The sequence below is a fragment of the Acomys minous genome, assembly GCF_964271855.1.
Source record: "Acomys minous genome assembly, chromosome: 8".
NCBI lineage: Eukaryota > Metazoa > Chordata > Mammalia > Rodentia > Muridae > Acomys > Acomys minous.
The window spans coordinates 18,632,691-18,648,617 of NC_140489.1; the positions used below are offsets into that span (position 1 = coordinate 18,632,691).

Sequence of the window (15,927 nt, forward strand, 5' to 3'; positions counted from 1 at the left end):
ACATGTATGCATGTACACCACACGTGTGCCAGGTGCCTACAAAGGTGAGAAGGCTTCGGATACCCTGGGGCTTGAGTTAGAGACAGTTGTGAGCTGCCATGTGTGTGCTGGGAATTGAACCCAGGTCCACTGTAAGAGCAACAAGCGCTCCTCACTGCGGAGTGAACTCCCCAGCACGTGGAAGCACGGCTCTTAATTACCGGGCCAGGTATCTGGGTTACAGAGAGTCTCTGGGCCAGATGTGAGAACGATTGTTCATGTGGTGAGACATGAGACCCTGCCATCTGGTGAAAATGGTGACAGCATCATAAACCACACAGTGTGGCTGGTTTGCTGGAGGGCTGAAGCCAGGTTGGGCATAGGTGGCAGTGGATAGGTCTGGTGGAGTGCAGGGGGAAGATTCTGACTAGGAACTGACAAGCTGTCTTAGTTACTTTTCTGTTGCTGTGATTTAAAAATAAATCCCAACAAAAGCAATTTAAGGGGGAAAGCATTCGATTTTGGCTCACAGTTTTAGGGTGCAGCCCACCATGGCGGCAGGAGCAGGAGGCCAACTCTTCACATTGCATGTACACTCAGGAAGCTAGAATGAGCAAGAAGTCGGCCTAAGGCCACCTCCAGTGACCTACTTCCTGTAGTGAGGCTCCACCTCCTAAAGGTCACACAACCTTCCCAGACAGCTCTACCATCTGCGAATGAGTGTTTAAACACATGAGCCTATGGGGACATTTGACAGTCAAAGGACATCATCCTAGTGAACAAAGACTGAGGGTTTAGCACCGAAAGCCCAATTATATTGTCAGGTACACAGTGGTGCACAATTAATGCACAGCCTACCCCTGAGGAGTTTACTTTCCAGACCTGGCATGTAGGGCAGCTGGTGGTGGATGAAGTGTTTGAGCAAGGGGAGTGAGCTCTGGCGCCGGGATAGCAGTGGCAGTGCCTTGTGTGGCGTGAGGGAAGGCATGCTGCACCTCAGTTATTGCGGCGTGAAGAGCAGAAGCGGCCAGCTGGTGAGTGAGGAGCCTGGTCTGGAGAAGGAAGGTGAAGAGACGCCATGACCAAGGCAACTCTTAGCAAAGAACGATTTAATTGGGGCCTGGCTCACACTCAGAGGGTGAGTCCATTGTCATCATGGCACGGAGCAGACAGGCATGGTGCTGGTACACAGTGGTGCACAGTTAGTGAACAAGCTACATTGTGGAGTTTACAGACTTACTTGTTCTTCAAACACAGAGTCTCTGCTGAGGCCCGCCTGCTGCCATCAGGCTGTGGAGTGACCACTGAGATCTACGCATCTGTCTAGGCATGGAGTGACATGGAGACAGAGTAGATGCTGCTCAAGTAGGGCTGGGTGTGGTAGTGGGATGAGGGCCATGGTGACCCATAGGAGGAGTGTGAAACCTGCCTCACGTGCAGAACTGTTGGTGCTTGCTTGCCTGGGGCTCTGCATATTCTAGCTGATGGATGCTGTTAGGGATGACTGAACACCCAAACCCTCCTTCCTGGGGCTCTTGTGGGTAACTGAAGAGTCTTTCCCAGGGTACAGAGATAGTTCTGGGTCCCTCCTGGTCTGTTCTGAATGCTTCCAGACTGCTTACAGTGTCCCAGGAGGCCTAGTTCTCTGGAAGCACTGCCCTTGTAGGTTGAACAGCTTTCTCTCAAGCTACCTTGTTAGAGCCCAGTAGTGGCCAGTGGACAAGGACATCCTGCAGGGAATGCCAAGCCCATGACCTGCAGCAAATGCCGCGTTTCATCCCTAGCCCAGGCCAAAGAGCTGACTCTATTGAGTCTTGGGCCCAGAAGCCTGGGAATAGGGTCTCTGCGAAGCTATGCAACTTGCTTCGCTTCCCATGGAACCTCCTGCCCGCCTCTGCCCATTGTCCTGCACTGAAGTCTTGCTAGGATTGGAGAATTCATCAGGCCCAGCCCAGTTGTCCTAGTTCCTTCCCCTCTAAGTGAATGTCCGCCCTCTGCGCCAGGACTCAGGGTCCCTGCCTCCTCACAGGCCATGCTCCTTGAGGGCCGAACTGACTTGGGCTTTGCTTCCTTTGGGAGATCCTGCCACCTCTCTCTGGGTGTGTCTGACATGTGTGTGTGTGTGGGGGGGGGCGGGGGGCAGGAAGCTGGCTTCCTGAGAAGGTCATTTCCTAATCTCTGGGCTAGCCTGATAACATCCTGCCCTCAGAGCTCTGGAGACAGGTTAGATCAACCCTAGGCAGTTGCCTTGCAGGCTGTCTTTCTTTTCTTGGGTTGGATTTCTCTAGAGGAAGTATATGTTCACATACATGTGGTGTGTGTGTGTGTGTGTGTGTGTGTGTGTGTGTGTGTGTCTGTATTAGAAAGTAAGCATGAGCAAATATGGGGTGAGTGTATAAGAGACTGCAAAAGTGAATTTGTGTGTATGTGTGTGTGTGTGTGTGTGTGTGTGTGTGTGAGAGAGAGAGGGAGGGAGGGGAGAATGGATGAGAATGGTCTATGTGTGCATGAGTGACAGTGTGCGTGTAAATACAGAGTGTGAATATGAGCATATATATGCGTATGAGTGTGTTAAGTGGTGAGGATGTACATAAGTGTATAACTGAGAGCGTGCAGATGTGGAACTGAGACTATGTAACCATCATGTTCTCTCTTCTTTCCCCAAGCTGCTGTCTTCAGTCCTGTTTTCTCCCATTGCTGTGCTGTGGTAGGGAAGAGGTTTTGTCATGGAGCCTGGACTCTGACTACCAAGATTTCCTTAGAGGATCATTTGTACCAACTTCTTCTAGGCCCATAATCTTTGACTTCTGCCATCTTTGCTTTTAGTCAAGAGTTCCAGATACTCTCACTGTGAACTAGTCACAGTTTAAACAAAGGCAGCTGGAGGAGTTGTCCAGGAAGGGCCCTGAGGTAGGAACAGGAAGGGCAGGATTTGGTCAGCAGTCATGGCCAATGTGGGGGAACGCTTTGGGGAATCCTGAGACCAGTGTACTTGGTTGAGTCCTGTCTGGGGAGGGGTGACATGTATTGATTGATTTCAGAAGTATGTGCTAAGCACCAGGCTCTGGAGTCAGAGCAGAGTGACAGGACAGGATGAGTCCTGGGAGGGCAGGCTGGTGTTCATGTTGGGGGAGGAGAGTCACGTGATACAACTAACATTTACAACTGAGCGTAGACAACAAATCCCTATTTTATAGTAGAGGTGTGCGCTTTCTTGCTTTACCACATGGCGCCTCTGGTCTGACCCCTCTACCTATCTAGGCAGGGCTCCCCGCCATGTGCCTGTCACAGAGTGCCGCCCCATTGCTCTTCTGTGGGTCTGTGCTCCCACCTTCCAAGACAGACTTCTCCCTCTCTTTCATGACCTTGCATGGCTTATCTAGGAAAGCTCCCTGCTGTCCTACCATGAAATATGTCAGCTTTCCCCTTCTGCACTGCTTTGGACTTCACTTCCTCAAAGGCAACAGCACTTTACCTCTGCTCATGACCCTCCCCCCCGTTCCTTCCTTCTCAGGCCTGTGCTGCTCTGTCATTCTCTCTGGTTCTCTGGGACTGTGCTCTCAGAACGCAGGTGCCTTCCTCTCACAGCATTGTTAGTCCTGGCTTCATCAGTCCAGTCAGTCTCCTGCTCTCTGCTCCGCTTTCCAGCTACCACCTGCCTTCTTACAGATTGCTCTCAGACCCTCTAGTTCCTCAAAGACCGCCCCTGTCAAAGTCACCTTCTGATGTTGATGTCACATTGCTAAATGTAATGGTTATGCCCGAATGCTTACCTCACTTGATGTTCGAGCCTTTGTTACTTGCTTGGCCTCTTGCCAGAAGCATTAGACACACATGCTGGGTTCCTGCTGAGACCCACCTGCCATGCCTTCCCCACAGGTCTCATTTTGGTTTCTGTAGCAGACATGTCTTGATTTTTCTTCCTAGGCCTTTCCCCTCAGGCTCTTTGAGCTTTGTTCTGGACTTGCCTTGGAAACTCAGTGTCATTCAGGTTGAACTTGGCGTCACACTTCTGTGTGGTATGGCGCCACTGCCCACCTCGAGGTCGTCAGTCCTTCTCCTTTCTCACAGCCCACGCACTAGGCAGCTCCAGTTCTCCAGCACTGTGTCCTCCTAGCCTTATGGAGGTGAGGAGTTGGGACCCGGTCTCATTGGTTAATCAAGGGTTAATCAAGTGATCCTTCTGGAGCCTCACAGGTGGCTCTATGTCCCTCCTCTGGCTTCTGTAGCTTGTGTGTTGTGTGGCTCCTGCTGCCCCCTTCTCCATCTTTACGGTGAACAGTGCAGCCTCCGCCTCTCTCTGCCCTGTAGCCACATCTCCTGCGTGGCGTGCTGACCTTCATTTCAGCTGCTCACTCACACAAGCCAGGACAATTCTTCCATCTCCAGGTCTTCACATAGTCACATGTGCAAAGTCCCCTTTGCCACTGAACATGTATTCACACCTTCCTGAGATCAGGGCATGGAATCCTGGGGCCATATCCCCAACCCAGTCCAGGGGGAGCTGGGTTTGTTTTGCCTCTGAATTATGTTCCCGTTTGGTCTGCTCTCACTTGGTTACCTTGTCTGAACTGCTGTCACCTCTCACCTGAATACTCTAGTAATCTATTTCTGCTCTTTGCTCTTCACTGAGTTCACTCCCCACACAGCAGATGGAGGGAGCTTTCAGAAACCTAAGTCAGAGCATTCCAACACTGCTTACAAGCCCTCCAAGACCTTTGTGCAGAAAATGCCCGCCACTCTCAGACGTGTCTGCCAACTCCAGCGCCATCCCAGCTCTCCTGCTGGTCCTGCGCCCTACCACCTGACTCCTCCCCTTTCCCACAGGTCTCTGCATTCCTGACTCTGTATTGTCATTGTCTCAAGAGCCCTCTCCTTGCAGAGTCTTCCTCTGGCCCTCCCTGGCTGACCACTCAGTCTGAGGAAGACACTGTCCCTGTCACTTCATCTTGTTTAATTCTCTGTACCCTGCCTGTCATTCCATGGCCCTTTTTCTGATTTACCTCTTCCTTAACTGGGGCGCGAGCTCTCTAAGAACAGACACTTTATTCTCTCTGTCTTAGGTCCCTGCTGGTGCTGTGTGGCTGTGAGGTACTGTGAGGATTAGCTCAGGCCCAGGGAGCTGGGGGAAGCATTACTAAGCATGCCTGAGGTGTGTCTTAAAGGATGCTGCTGGCTGTCTTAGGGTTTGTGAAGACAGCTTGACCACAGCAACTCTTATAAAGGAAAACACTTTATTGGTGCTGGCTTACGGTCTTAAAGGTTTAAAACACCTATCTTCATAGTAGGAAGCATGGCAGTGTGCTAGCAGACATGGTGCTGCTGAAGGAACTGAGCGCTCCAGATCACTGATCGGATAATGCAGCAGGAAGTGACTATCACACTAGACCTGGCTTGAACATTTGAGCCATTAAAGCCCAACCCTAGTGACATACTTCCTCCAACAAAACCACATCTACAACAAGGCCACACCTCCTAATAGTGCCACTCCCTATGGGCCATGGGGGAGGCATTTTTATTCAAATTTTGTAGAAATCCCAGTGTGTCCAGGCTCCTAGGTGACACTAATGACCATGGCCTCAGGCGGATGCTGAAGACCTGGAGCATGTGTGTGAGACAGGCTGATGGCCCAGGGAGAGGGAGCTGAGTCCTCAGGAATGAATGATCACAGCTGTGCTGTCTCCATGAGACTCTTAAGTGGGAGATAATTGAAGTCACGTGACCTCTGTGGGTGGCCAAGAGCAGCCTCTCAAGATTCAGGGCACACTATAACATATCACATTTTCTCCTTTTAAATTAACTGGTTAGGGGCTGGTGAGATGACTTGCTTATTATTAAGGCATTTGCTGCCAGGCTTGATGACCTAAATTCCATGCCCAGGACATACATGATAGAAAGAGAGAACTAAGCCGGGCGTGGTGGCGCACGCCTTTAATCCCAGCACTCGGGAGGCAGAGGCAGGTGGATCACTGTGAGTTCGAGGCCAGCCTGGTCTACAAAGCGAGTCCAGGACAGCCAAGGCTACACAGAGAAACCCTGTCTCGAAAAAACCAAAAAAAAAAAAAAAAAAAAAAAAAGAAAGAGAGAACTAACTCCACGAAATTGTCCTTGGCCTTCATATGTATACTATGATGTGAAGCACACACACACACATATACACACAAATAAAAAAATAAATATAATGAGTTGACCATTAATGTTTCATATAACAATGAATGTACGTAGTAGTAAAAATTGAAGAATATGTGAATGCTTTTTCACTTGACAACGGTATTATGTTCTGATAAGCTCCTTGTGTTAGTTACTGTTCTTTTTTCTGTGACCAAATACCTGACAAGAATCAATTTATGCAAGAAAATGCTCCAGGCATGGCGGCTGGAGCAGCTGGTGTCTGTGGCATTGGGTGCTCGGTCATGTTTGAGAGAGCAGGGTATATAGAGGGATGAATGCTGGCCTTCTGCAGCCTGGTTTTGTTTTGTTTCTCTTTTTTTCAGTTTAGGACCCTAGACTATAAGGTGGTGCTGCCCACATTCAGGGTAGGTCTTCCCTCCTCTGTCTAATGTATTAGAGTAGTTCCATGCCTCTACTAAATACCCTCGTCCGTATTTCCAGAGTCGTGTCTCCTAGTGACATGGACGGTACATTTAGCCCTGCATAAATTAAAACTAGTGTTTACTTGAAAAGGCATTTAGTTCGCTCAGAGAACCAAGAGTCATACCATAGCCCAAGAGCACTTAGATTAGCTTACAGTTAGACAAAATCACATAACACAAAGCCTGTGTGCACACGGGCTATGTGGGTGAGTGGCTGAGTGCCACCCAAACATTGTGAAGGAGTCTCCTACTATATTAGTAGCAAACTTGGAAAAAATGTTCACAATCCAGAGCATTGGTTTTGACTTTACACCATTATGAAGTTGAAAAATTATTAAGTTTTACCATTGTAAATGAGAGACCTTCTGTAGTATGAAAGATGAATGTCCATCCCATACTGTGTGTTTTCTCACAGACTTTCGCCAAATCAGCCAGCCACTCTTAGGGCTTCTTAAAGTACCCTGCCCATATATATAATTCAAATTTTATTTATTGGGGAGCATGCTTGTGCCATAGTATCCATGTAAAGATAAAGGGACAACTTTGCGGGCTTGGTTTTCTTTTTCTACCTTTCCATGGATCCCAGGAATTGAACTCAGGATGTTAGGCTTGCATGGCAAGTGCTTTACCCCCTGAGCCATCTCTCTGGTCCCTATTTATTCACTCTTTCTCCTCTTCGATCTTCTTCATTTTCTTTCAATGCTATTCTATACACCTTTTTTTTAATCTTGTTTTTTAAACCCTCTGTCTTTGAGATTATTGGCTATTACTATGTAACAAACCAGCTCAAAACAAGGTGCTGTACAGTAGACACTTTGGGTCATCACTTGGGCTCACCAGAACTCATGCTTCTGTGGCTGCAGGGCCCAGCCTGCTGCCTGCTGCTCTTGGCTGGGCTCTCATGTGTGGAGTGCAGCTCAGATAACACCTCTGTATTTTGTGTGGCCTCTAGTGGCCTGGCCTGGACCAGATCTGCACAGGCCCAAGCAAGTCCTCTGGTGACCACAAATAGCCAGAAGAGGAAGTGAGTCAGCCCCTTCCTAAGCTTCTGTTTACATCACAGCTTACACAGTTGGTCAGGGTCGGGGAGTGATGAAGGCAGGGGCATTCATATACTCAGGTGGCCACACAGATGTGCTTAAATAATTCCATCTGTTTAATTTGTTTAATTGATACCTTGTGTTGCATTGAACAAACACATCATAAGTCCTGAAACAGGTCCCTATATATATTGTTTTCTGTCCTTTACCATTTCAACTGTGTATAGGAAACTGTCTCTTTATTATGCATTTGTGCTTAAACATGTAAAGATCTATGGGAAAACTTCCTAGATCTGGAGTTCCTGAGACAGATGATACAGGTCTGTAAACTACTGTATAGAAATTGCTAAATTGTCCCTGGAGATACCTGTCACAATTCACACTCCTGTCAACACTACTTGATAGTGTCTTATCGGTACACTTCAGAGTCAGGGGGATCAGTGCTACTAAAAATGCTGTTACCTGTCATCACTGGCAAAAAGCCAGATAAGGTGGTGGGGGGCAATCAACATGACACACGAGGAGCAGAGAATCCAGCTGCCTTTGCTGTGTGACGGGGGTGGGGGGTGCTGCAGGACTCTTCTTGAATACAGGGTTTTGGGGTTTTGTTTGCTTTGTTTGTGTTTTCCTCTTGGGTCACAGCCACACCGGGAATGTTGAATAGAACTAAATGACATATGAACTGAGGAGCTGAGATTTTTGAGTTGGTGTCAAGGACTCCCCAAAACAGAGAAAAACCAGTATCTGACCGCTGCACACCAGGTGCTCATCCTACCAGGGAGCTGCTGTGAGAAAGGCAAAGGCCTTGGCCCTCCCTCCCTTCCCTGGGGGACCAAAAAGCCAGGTGCTCCAGGCACTGAGCTGTGGTGGCCATAGGACTTGTTGGTTTTCTGTTTGGAGCTGAAGCAGGGCCCTGGGTCCACTGAGACGATGGGTGTCCTCTTCGGCCAGGGCCCTTGCTCATGGCTTCTGGTTACCTTAGGCTTTAACTCTGTTTAAGATACTGAAATTCTCTCTTACACCAGCCTGACTAGGGCTCCTCACACCCCGTCCTCACTGATCCTCTGAGAGTTCAAGCAGTTGGGGCAGGAAGGGGATTCCAAAACCACCTGTCCAACCTGAAACCACAGCCCAGGGCCTGAGTGGCATGAGACGGTGACTGAGCACGTCTAGATGCAAAGTCCAGGTGCCGAGGTGGTGTCAGGGGCTGCCCGGGTTCAGACCCCAACTCCAGGGTGAGCTGTCTGGCTGTGGGCATGGTATTTTGTCTCCTGCCTGTCCTCTGTGTGAGATAGTAATGTCTCAGCATCTTAATGTTGCTTTTAGGAATTGCTTGGCACATGGCCTTGTGCTTAGTAAGAGCCTGGTATAGCTGGGCTGTTAGTCAGCAGTACCCAGCATTCCTTTTCTCTGATAATTCTGTAGACCCCAGGCTCACAGAGTGTGACTTAGAGACCTTTCAGGCCCTGTAGTCTCCAGTTACTATTGTGGGACACAGTGGATCCTTCATGAAAGAAAAGAGCAGTCCTAGTAGCTGGTGTTGCTTAGCACCTGCTGTGCACGCTGTGCATTGCATATCGTGTGTGGTCTTTAGAGTTGCCAGCTAAGACCCCATTCCTGAGTCACGAGTGGAAATTGAGGGCAGCTCTGTGTCTTTTAGCCAGCTCTCAGGCTCTCTGTGTTTCTCCATCTTCTGTGTTGGTTGTGACTAAGCCACAGGGAGCAGCTCCTTCTCCATCGCTCCACACCCTTGTAGGAGTGAAAGTGTTTGAGCCACCCTCCTTTATACTGAAGCCTCTAATCCATCTGGAATTAATTTTCCTGTGCTTGGGATACTCCCATCCTTCTTGCCTGTTTGTCCCAGGTACTTAGTAGCCAGATGCCCCTGGCACTAAGAGCCGGTTTAGTGGTGTCTGCCTCTTCTTTGACTGTGGATTGTGAACTGGGGAACGGTGGGATCCTGACAGGTAGAGGCAGAGCCCACGAGGCAGAGGTCTGGCCACCCAGGAGCCCTCCAGTATTAGGGCTGAGTCTTGTCTCTGAAGGAGATTTTGGCAAGAGCTCTTGCTGCCTCTAATTATCTGTTCTCTTGGCTGACAGGAAGTGTGCCTTATGTTGTAAGAGGACAAAGAAGACATAGTTTGCTTGGCAGATTAGAAGGGAGCCTAGAGAGTAAAAACCACTCAGGAGTCTTTTTGATTAACATGCTAAACTTAAAGTAAGCTTTGTTGGCCAGATGTGGTCAGATAGTGCCTCTCAGTGAGAGCCAGTTTCTTTGACAGGTATTAGGGCATTGTAACAAAGGTCACAAGAGCAGTGACCTCAGCAGGAGCAGGACACGTTAGTGTGCTCATATAGTAACTGATGACTCCCATGCCTGCCTGCATGTGGGACGAGTCCTTCTGCGGCACAACTCTGTCATTCTCAGTGGCATCCACTTAATGTCCTTCAGCATAGATGCAATCCAGCCCTGGGGGTGGGGGTGGGGGACTATAGTGAGGAGAACTGACTTGGTGGCCATGCTGTTGGCCCCTGCAAGCACATACCACTGGGGAACCTGGGAAGGGTAGTCTTCAGCCATGTACTACTACAGGAGCTGGGGTGGGGGCTGGGAACCGCCTCAGACAGCCAGGGTTGAGCCTGGAGGTGTGGTCCAGAGCCTTGGCTGTCAATTCACCTGTCATAGGCTACGTACAGGTGCCATGCCAGACCCCAATGCTTCACTCAGGACTCGGAAAGAACAAGAGCTTGCTTCAGAATTCTCCCTTAGAGTCCAGGAGTGGAAAAAAGCAAACCAGCACGCAGTCAGGGTGCCCGAGCTTCCCGCAGCAGCTGGGGTGGGGTGGGCTGGGTGTGAGATGGGAGAAGAGATGGATTTCACTGAACTCTGTAAGGAAGAGTTCCAGGATGCCTGAGCATGCCCCATGGTAGCGGCTGAGAACCTGCTGACCTGTGTGGAGACACTCTTAGGCTGTGGACTTCGCACTTTTCTCCCGTTCTGATCCTAAGCTGATGCTTCAGCCTTGTTCTGAGCTTACCTACCTGCTCTCTTTCCCAGACAGTTGGCTCTCTGGCCTTTCCATCCTTGGCTCTAGTGAGTGCCATTCCATCCCCTCAGCCTGGCGCCCTTCCTACTGAGCTACCAGGGTGGCCTTGCTCTCCCCCTATGATGTGGCTCCCATTTTACAATGGAGGGCTGATGCTGTCAGAGTTCCTATGTGACCACAGGTAGCTGTCCTAGACCTAGACCTGAGAATTCTCCCTTAGGCCCTGCAGCTGAGGGATGGGCAGGTGGGAGGGGCTGTGGGAGGCCGTGGGAAGAGTCATCAGCTCCGATGGACAGAGCGCTTTCGTAGACTGCTCCTCTCAGATATTGAGGCTGAGCCAGAATAACAGTCTGAAATCAAATTTAGGCTCAGAATTGGTCTATTTTATTTCCTCCCCCTCCCTCTCCTTAAAACATACAGGGGTTTAATGGTAGAACTCTTGTTTAGCATGCTTGCAGCCCAGAATTTGATTCTCAGGACCGCAAAAGCAAAGTAGACAGACAAGGGTTGGTATAGATTGGTAATCAATAATCCATCAGTTCTCATTACTCTGATTGATAAATATCCTGGCATAGAAACTCACAGCTTTTAAGGGTGTATCTTTTTCTTTTGTTTTCCTATAAGTAATATAAAACAATTCTGGGCCAGGTATGGTGGTGCATGCCTTTAATCCTAGCACCATCAAAGCAGAGGCAGGCAGACCTTTGTAAGTTTGAAATCGAGACAAGACTAGCTTGGTCTATATAGTGAGTTCAAGGACAGCCAGGGTTACATAGTAAGACTCTGTCAAAAACAAAACAAAACAAAAAACCCCATAACCCTCAAATAAAAACCACTGAGCTCTGCCTGGCCTGATGCATACTGACACTCCTATGATCTCAGCTCTTGGATGCTGAGTAGGAATATCACAGGTTCCAGGACAGCTTACAGGGTGGGGATGGGTCAGTGGGAGAACCTCCTTAAAAACAAACTAATAAATCAAAGATTCTGTTCAGTGTACATAATTCAAGCTATAAAGATGAAAGAAATGTAAATATATCCCCAATTTTGTAACTAGACACTCTTGTTAATAATTATTTTAGGCATCTTTATGGAGTCATAACACATATAGTGATAGTGATGAATATTGAGATATGCTTTTACAGTGGTCACCTCTTATCCATTATGACATTGACTAGTGGGCTGCGATGTCCTTGTGAAGTGCATGCTGGCTCTAGAAACTGAAAGCAGCCTTCCCTGCTGCTGCTGCTGCTTTCCCACCCGCCTGGTGCTTCATCATTTGCCATCTGTACCAGCTACCCCCAGTGCTCTGTGCCCTCTGCAGACATTTCTTCCTTTTCCTTTGGCATTGGAAGCTGCTGTTGGCCACCCGACTTTCTGTGTTACAAGACATTGGTTGTCTTTACAAACATCTAAGGAACTCTTATGCTTAGCTGTGCCCTGGGCTTGGCTGACTCCTCCTGGGACTCCAGTCGCATCACTGAGGAGTTAGCTCCTTAGGATAGACAGAGCAGTGTGGAGCTTGTGGCACCTGCGGTTTGGGTGGTCTGGTGCAAAGGCGAAGTGCACTAGGCCTGTGGTGGGCTGGCCACCAGATCTTAGTGAGTCCCCTATGGTGACTATTTGAATTGTAAATTTATGCAGTACAGGCAAAGCTGTTCTTCATTCTATGAACAGAATATTGACCCAAAATCAACCTAAAGTCCATTGTGGCCACTAGACCCAGCTGAGGCCCCCTAGAACCCAGCAAAAATAGGGTTTTCTAGACCTTCTAGACCTTTTCAAACTGATTGTATGTTGTTAGCATTCCTATGTCTGTCTACCACAGAGATACAGCACAGTCAGGCTGGTATATGAGTTGTTCTGGGTTCATCCAGAGCAGTCAGGATGTGTGGGTTCTAAAGAGCTGTTCCTGACCTCTTTTTAATGCAAATTAACCAGCAGCGTGGCATGGAGCCGATAGCTACCTACACAAAATGTGTTTTTATGAGCTATTCCTCAAAGGCAGGCTGTATAGGTGTGGTCACTGTGTAGGTGTATAGGTGACAGCTCACTGTCACGAAGCTCTAAGAACTTGACTAGGAAGATGTTCCCCCAGGCTCGTTGTCCATACTCAAGGCCATAGACTTTGACAGAGCAGGAGTTTCACTGTCCTTCTCTTAGAAATAGATAACACTGGATTTTGTATATATTTTATACATATATACATATGTTTTACTCTCATAGAAGAATTCTTTTCTCCTTCCTAAACTTGAATTTCCAAATTAATATGTAGCCATCTTTCTGGAGTCTGTAAATATATGGTGAAGGAATGACTGAGTGCTTGAGCCAACACTGCTGGAATGTTCCTTGCTAAGGAGCGGTCCCTCACATAGACCCAACCTTAGGTTATAAGGTATCAAAAGGGCCTCGCCAGGAGCCTGGGACCTTGGAGCATGAGGTCCTGAGGTCCCTGGGGCTTTCCAGCACAGGCCGTTCTTACTCCCATTTACTGTCTTGCTTGGTTTTGCAGATGATATGGCTGAACTTCTCCTAGGGGAGTCAAAGTTGGAGCAGCACTTGAAGGAGAAGCCCCTGCGGCAGGGAGCCAGTCCCCGGGGCCCCAGACCCCAGCTAACTGAAGTGCGCAAGCATCTGACTGCTGCCCTGGACCGAGGGAACCTCAAGGTACGGTGGGCCTCTGGGACCAAGAAGGGATGGGGGGTGGTGCTGCTGTCATTGTCTGGGGACAGCGTGGGGTTAAGAAAGATGCCTGGTGAACAGGCTTTGCTTGGAGCACATGCTATAGTGCTGGGGTTGTCATTTTCAGCGGGCACATTCCACGCATGTTCAGTGCATCTACCCTAGGCTGGCTGGCCTGTGGGGCTCCCAGCCTATACAATTCTCTGATGAGAGTCTGCAGTGCTACATCCTTCTGAATGAGGGCAACATTTCCCCCAGACTTGAAACAAAGTCCCATTATTAATTATAACTGAATATTAGTGCATAGCTTCTTATTTAAGTCATGTGGCCAGAGCTGGTGCCAATAGGCTAGGCGTTGCCTCATTGTAGGAGGGAGCCAGGGACCTCCCCAATCTTTGGCAAGCTCTTCCCTGTCCTGGTCCAGGCCATCTTGGGCACTGCCCCTCCATTCATTCTGTTTCTCTATTGTCTTTATTGTCCAGTCTATTCTTTTTCACATATTTCTTGTGCATTTCCTGTGAAGCTGGCCCTCCCCCTACCTTTCACACAGGCTGGCTCTCCTTGCTTGCCGTTGGTCTCTGCTCCTGGAGTGTGGCGCTTGTTGTGTCCTGATATCGCTCTCAGTGCATTAGATCATTAGTTTCTTCTCCTGGCAGTCTGATAAAATACCCCAACAGAAGAAACTCAAGGGAGAAAGTGTTCAGTTCATCCTTGGAGAGAAGCCAGAAAGTGCAGCAGGAGCCTGAAACAGCTAGTCACATCCACAGTCAGGAAGCAGAGAGTGATGGCTGCTCAGCCAGCTTTCTCCTTTCTATACAGTGTAAGATCCCACCTCAACTAATCATCACAGGCATGCCCAGATGCTACATATAGCCCGCACGGGTGTGCCTGGAGGCTCGTCTCCTGCAGGATCCGAGATCCTGCCATATTGACAGCACCAAGGTCACACTGGCTTAGCTGATGGCTCGCAGCTCCAGCCTGCTCTAACCTTCCTGGAATCCCTTTTCCACTGAGGGCAGCAGTTTCTAGCGATTGTTGGAAGCTATGATTTCCTTTTCCTTTTATCTGATAAGTTACCTTCATCTTTCTCTTCCAGTCCCAGGATCCTCCTGGGCTGCCTTCCCGCCTTTGTACTTGTCTGTTGTGCATACCTCCTACTCTCAGTCCCAGAGAGGCCATGTTCTTTTTTATTTTTTTATTTTTTAAAATAACATAAAAATTATTGTTTTATGTGTATTAGTGCTTTGTCTACATGTATTACCTAGGAGGTAATAAATAGGTTGACCTTTCTGTTGGAATTCCAGAGTCAGTTCTACTGGCCATGTGAGCCATGTGATCTTGGAAAGTTCCTTACCCTCACTTGACTTCCTGTTTCTCAGGATTGTCCTGAGGCTCAAATGTGGAAGCTCTTTAACCCTGTACTGTAATGCATTGGGCATGTGTCCTTGACTGATACCTTACTGCCTGCTGAGTTTTTCTCCAGTTGCTGTTTTTTGTTACCTTCCCTTGACTTAAAAAGAATGTTCTAGAGTTGCACAGATTTTGGTTGGATGTTCACATTGGTCAAGCTTCTTTCCTTGACCATAAGTCTAGTGTGTCTCCAGTGGCTCCAGACATGAAAAGAGCAGAGCCAGCAGGCAATGCAGCTGAGAGGGACCTGGGCCAGATGTCAGAGGACAAGAGAGCTGTGCTTAGGGACAGCATGGCGTCCCAGGCTCTGCTCTGCCTCTTCTCCCTGCAGCAGGGGAGTTAAATGCTAGGGGTGGACTCAGCTAGTGAGGTCCTCCCAGGCCGCCTGCACTGATCCAGGTGGCCCTTCACCCCCATCTCCTCCCTCCCCCTCCCTCCTTCCCCTCCTCTCTCCTCCCCCCCTCCCTCCCTCCCTCCTCGCCCCCTCTTCTGAGACAGGGTTTCTCTGTGTAGCCTTGGCTGTCGTGGGATTTGCTCTGTAGACCAGGCTGGCCTCAAACTCACAGATCCACCTACCTTTGCCCAGCTTGTGCCACCACTGCCCAGCTGAATTTCTTTTCTTTTCTTTTTTTTTTTAACTGTGTTTTTCTTATGGTAAATACATGCAGCATAAAATTGTTTCTCATTTAACCATTTGTAGGTATGTAGCTCAGTGACAGAAAGTGGTACAAACACAGCCCTTTCATCTTCCCAAATACAACTTCCATCCCCATTAAACACAAGTTCCAGAGGTTTGGGGAAGGCTCCAGAGGATTTGGTAGGAAACCTTTCTGATAGTGAGAGCCGCTGTAGTGGGGGACACTTTTCTCCCTTCCTCAGTGTGCTTTAGTTTGTGTCTTCAAATACCCTTCTGAATTCTTTCACAGAAGTGTCTTCCTTGGATCACTCCTGACTCCTGCTGCTGCCACTGGCCCTCATGGCTTCCCCATCCATCATCCATCTTTGCAGGGCACTCGGTGCCTTTGCTGCCTTCTGAGAATTGCCTGGAAGCCACTGGCTGGCATAGCTGCTCTGCTCTGCTCCACGTGCTCATGAGTGCTTGTCATCCACCCACTAATGCTACAGGTTTCTGGGTGCACATCAACTTAGCCTTGGATAGCTGAGTTCAGAGACACA

At 48.8% G+C, this 15,927-nt stretch overlaps 1 protein-coding gene across 4 annotated transcripts in view; it reads left to right on the forward strand.

Moving 5' to 3' along the window:
• Positions 1-15,927, forward strand: part of TTC7B (tetratricopeptide repeat domain 7B) — a 204,657-nt gene that overhangs the window by 8,931 nt on the left and 179,799 nt on the right. For 3 of the 4 annotated variants that reach the window (XM_084792571.1, XM_084792568.1, XM_084792569.1), the window contains exon 2: positions 13,172-13,326. In XM_084792571.1, coding sequence (XP_084648697.1) covers positions 13,172-13,326 — 155 coding nt within the window. Of the gene's footprint in view, positions 1-13,171; positions 13,327-15,927 lie in introns of those variants that run through there. The other variant, XM_084792570.1, reaches the window with a different exon arrangement.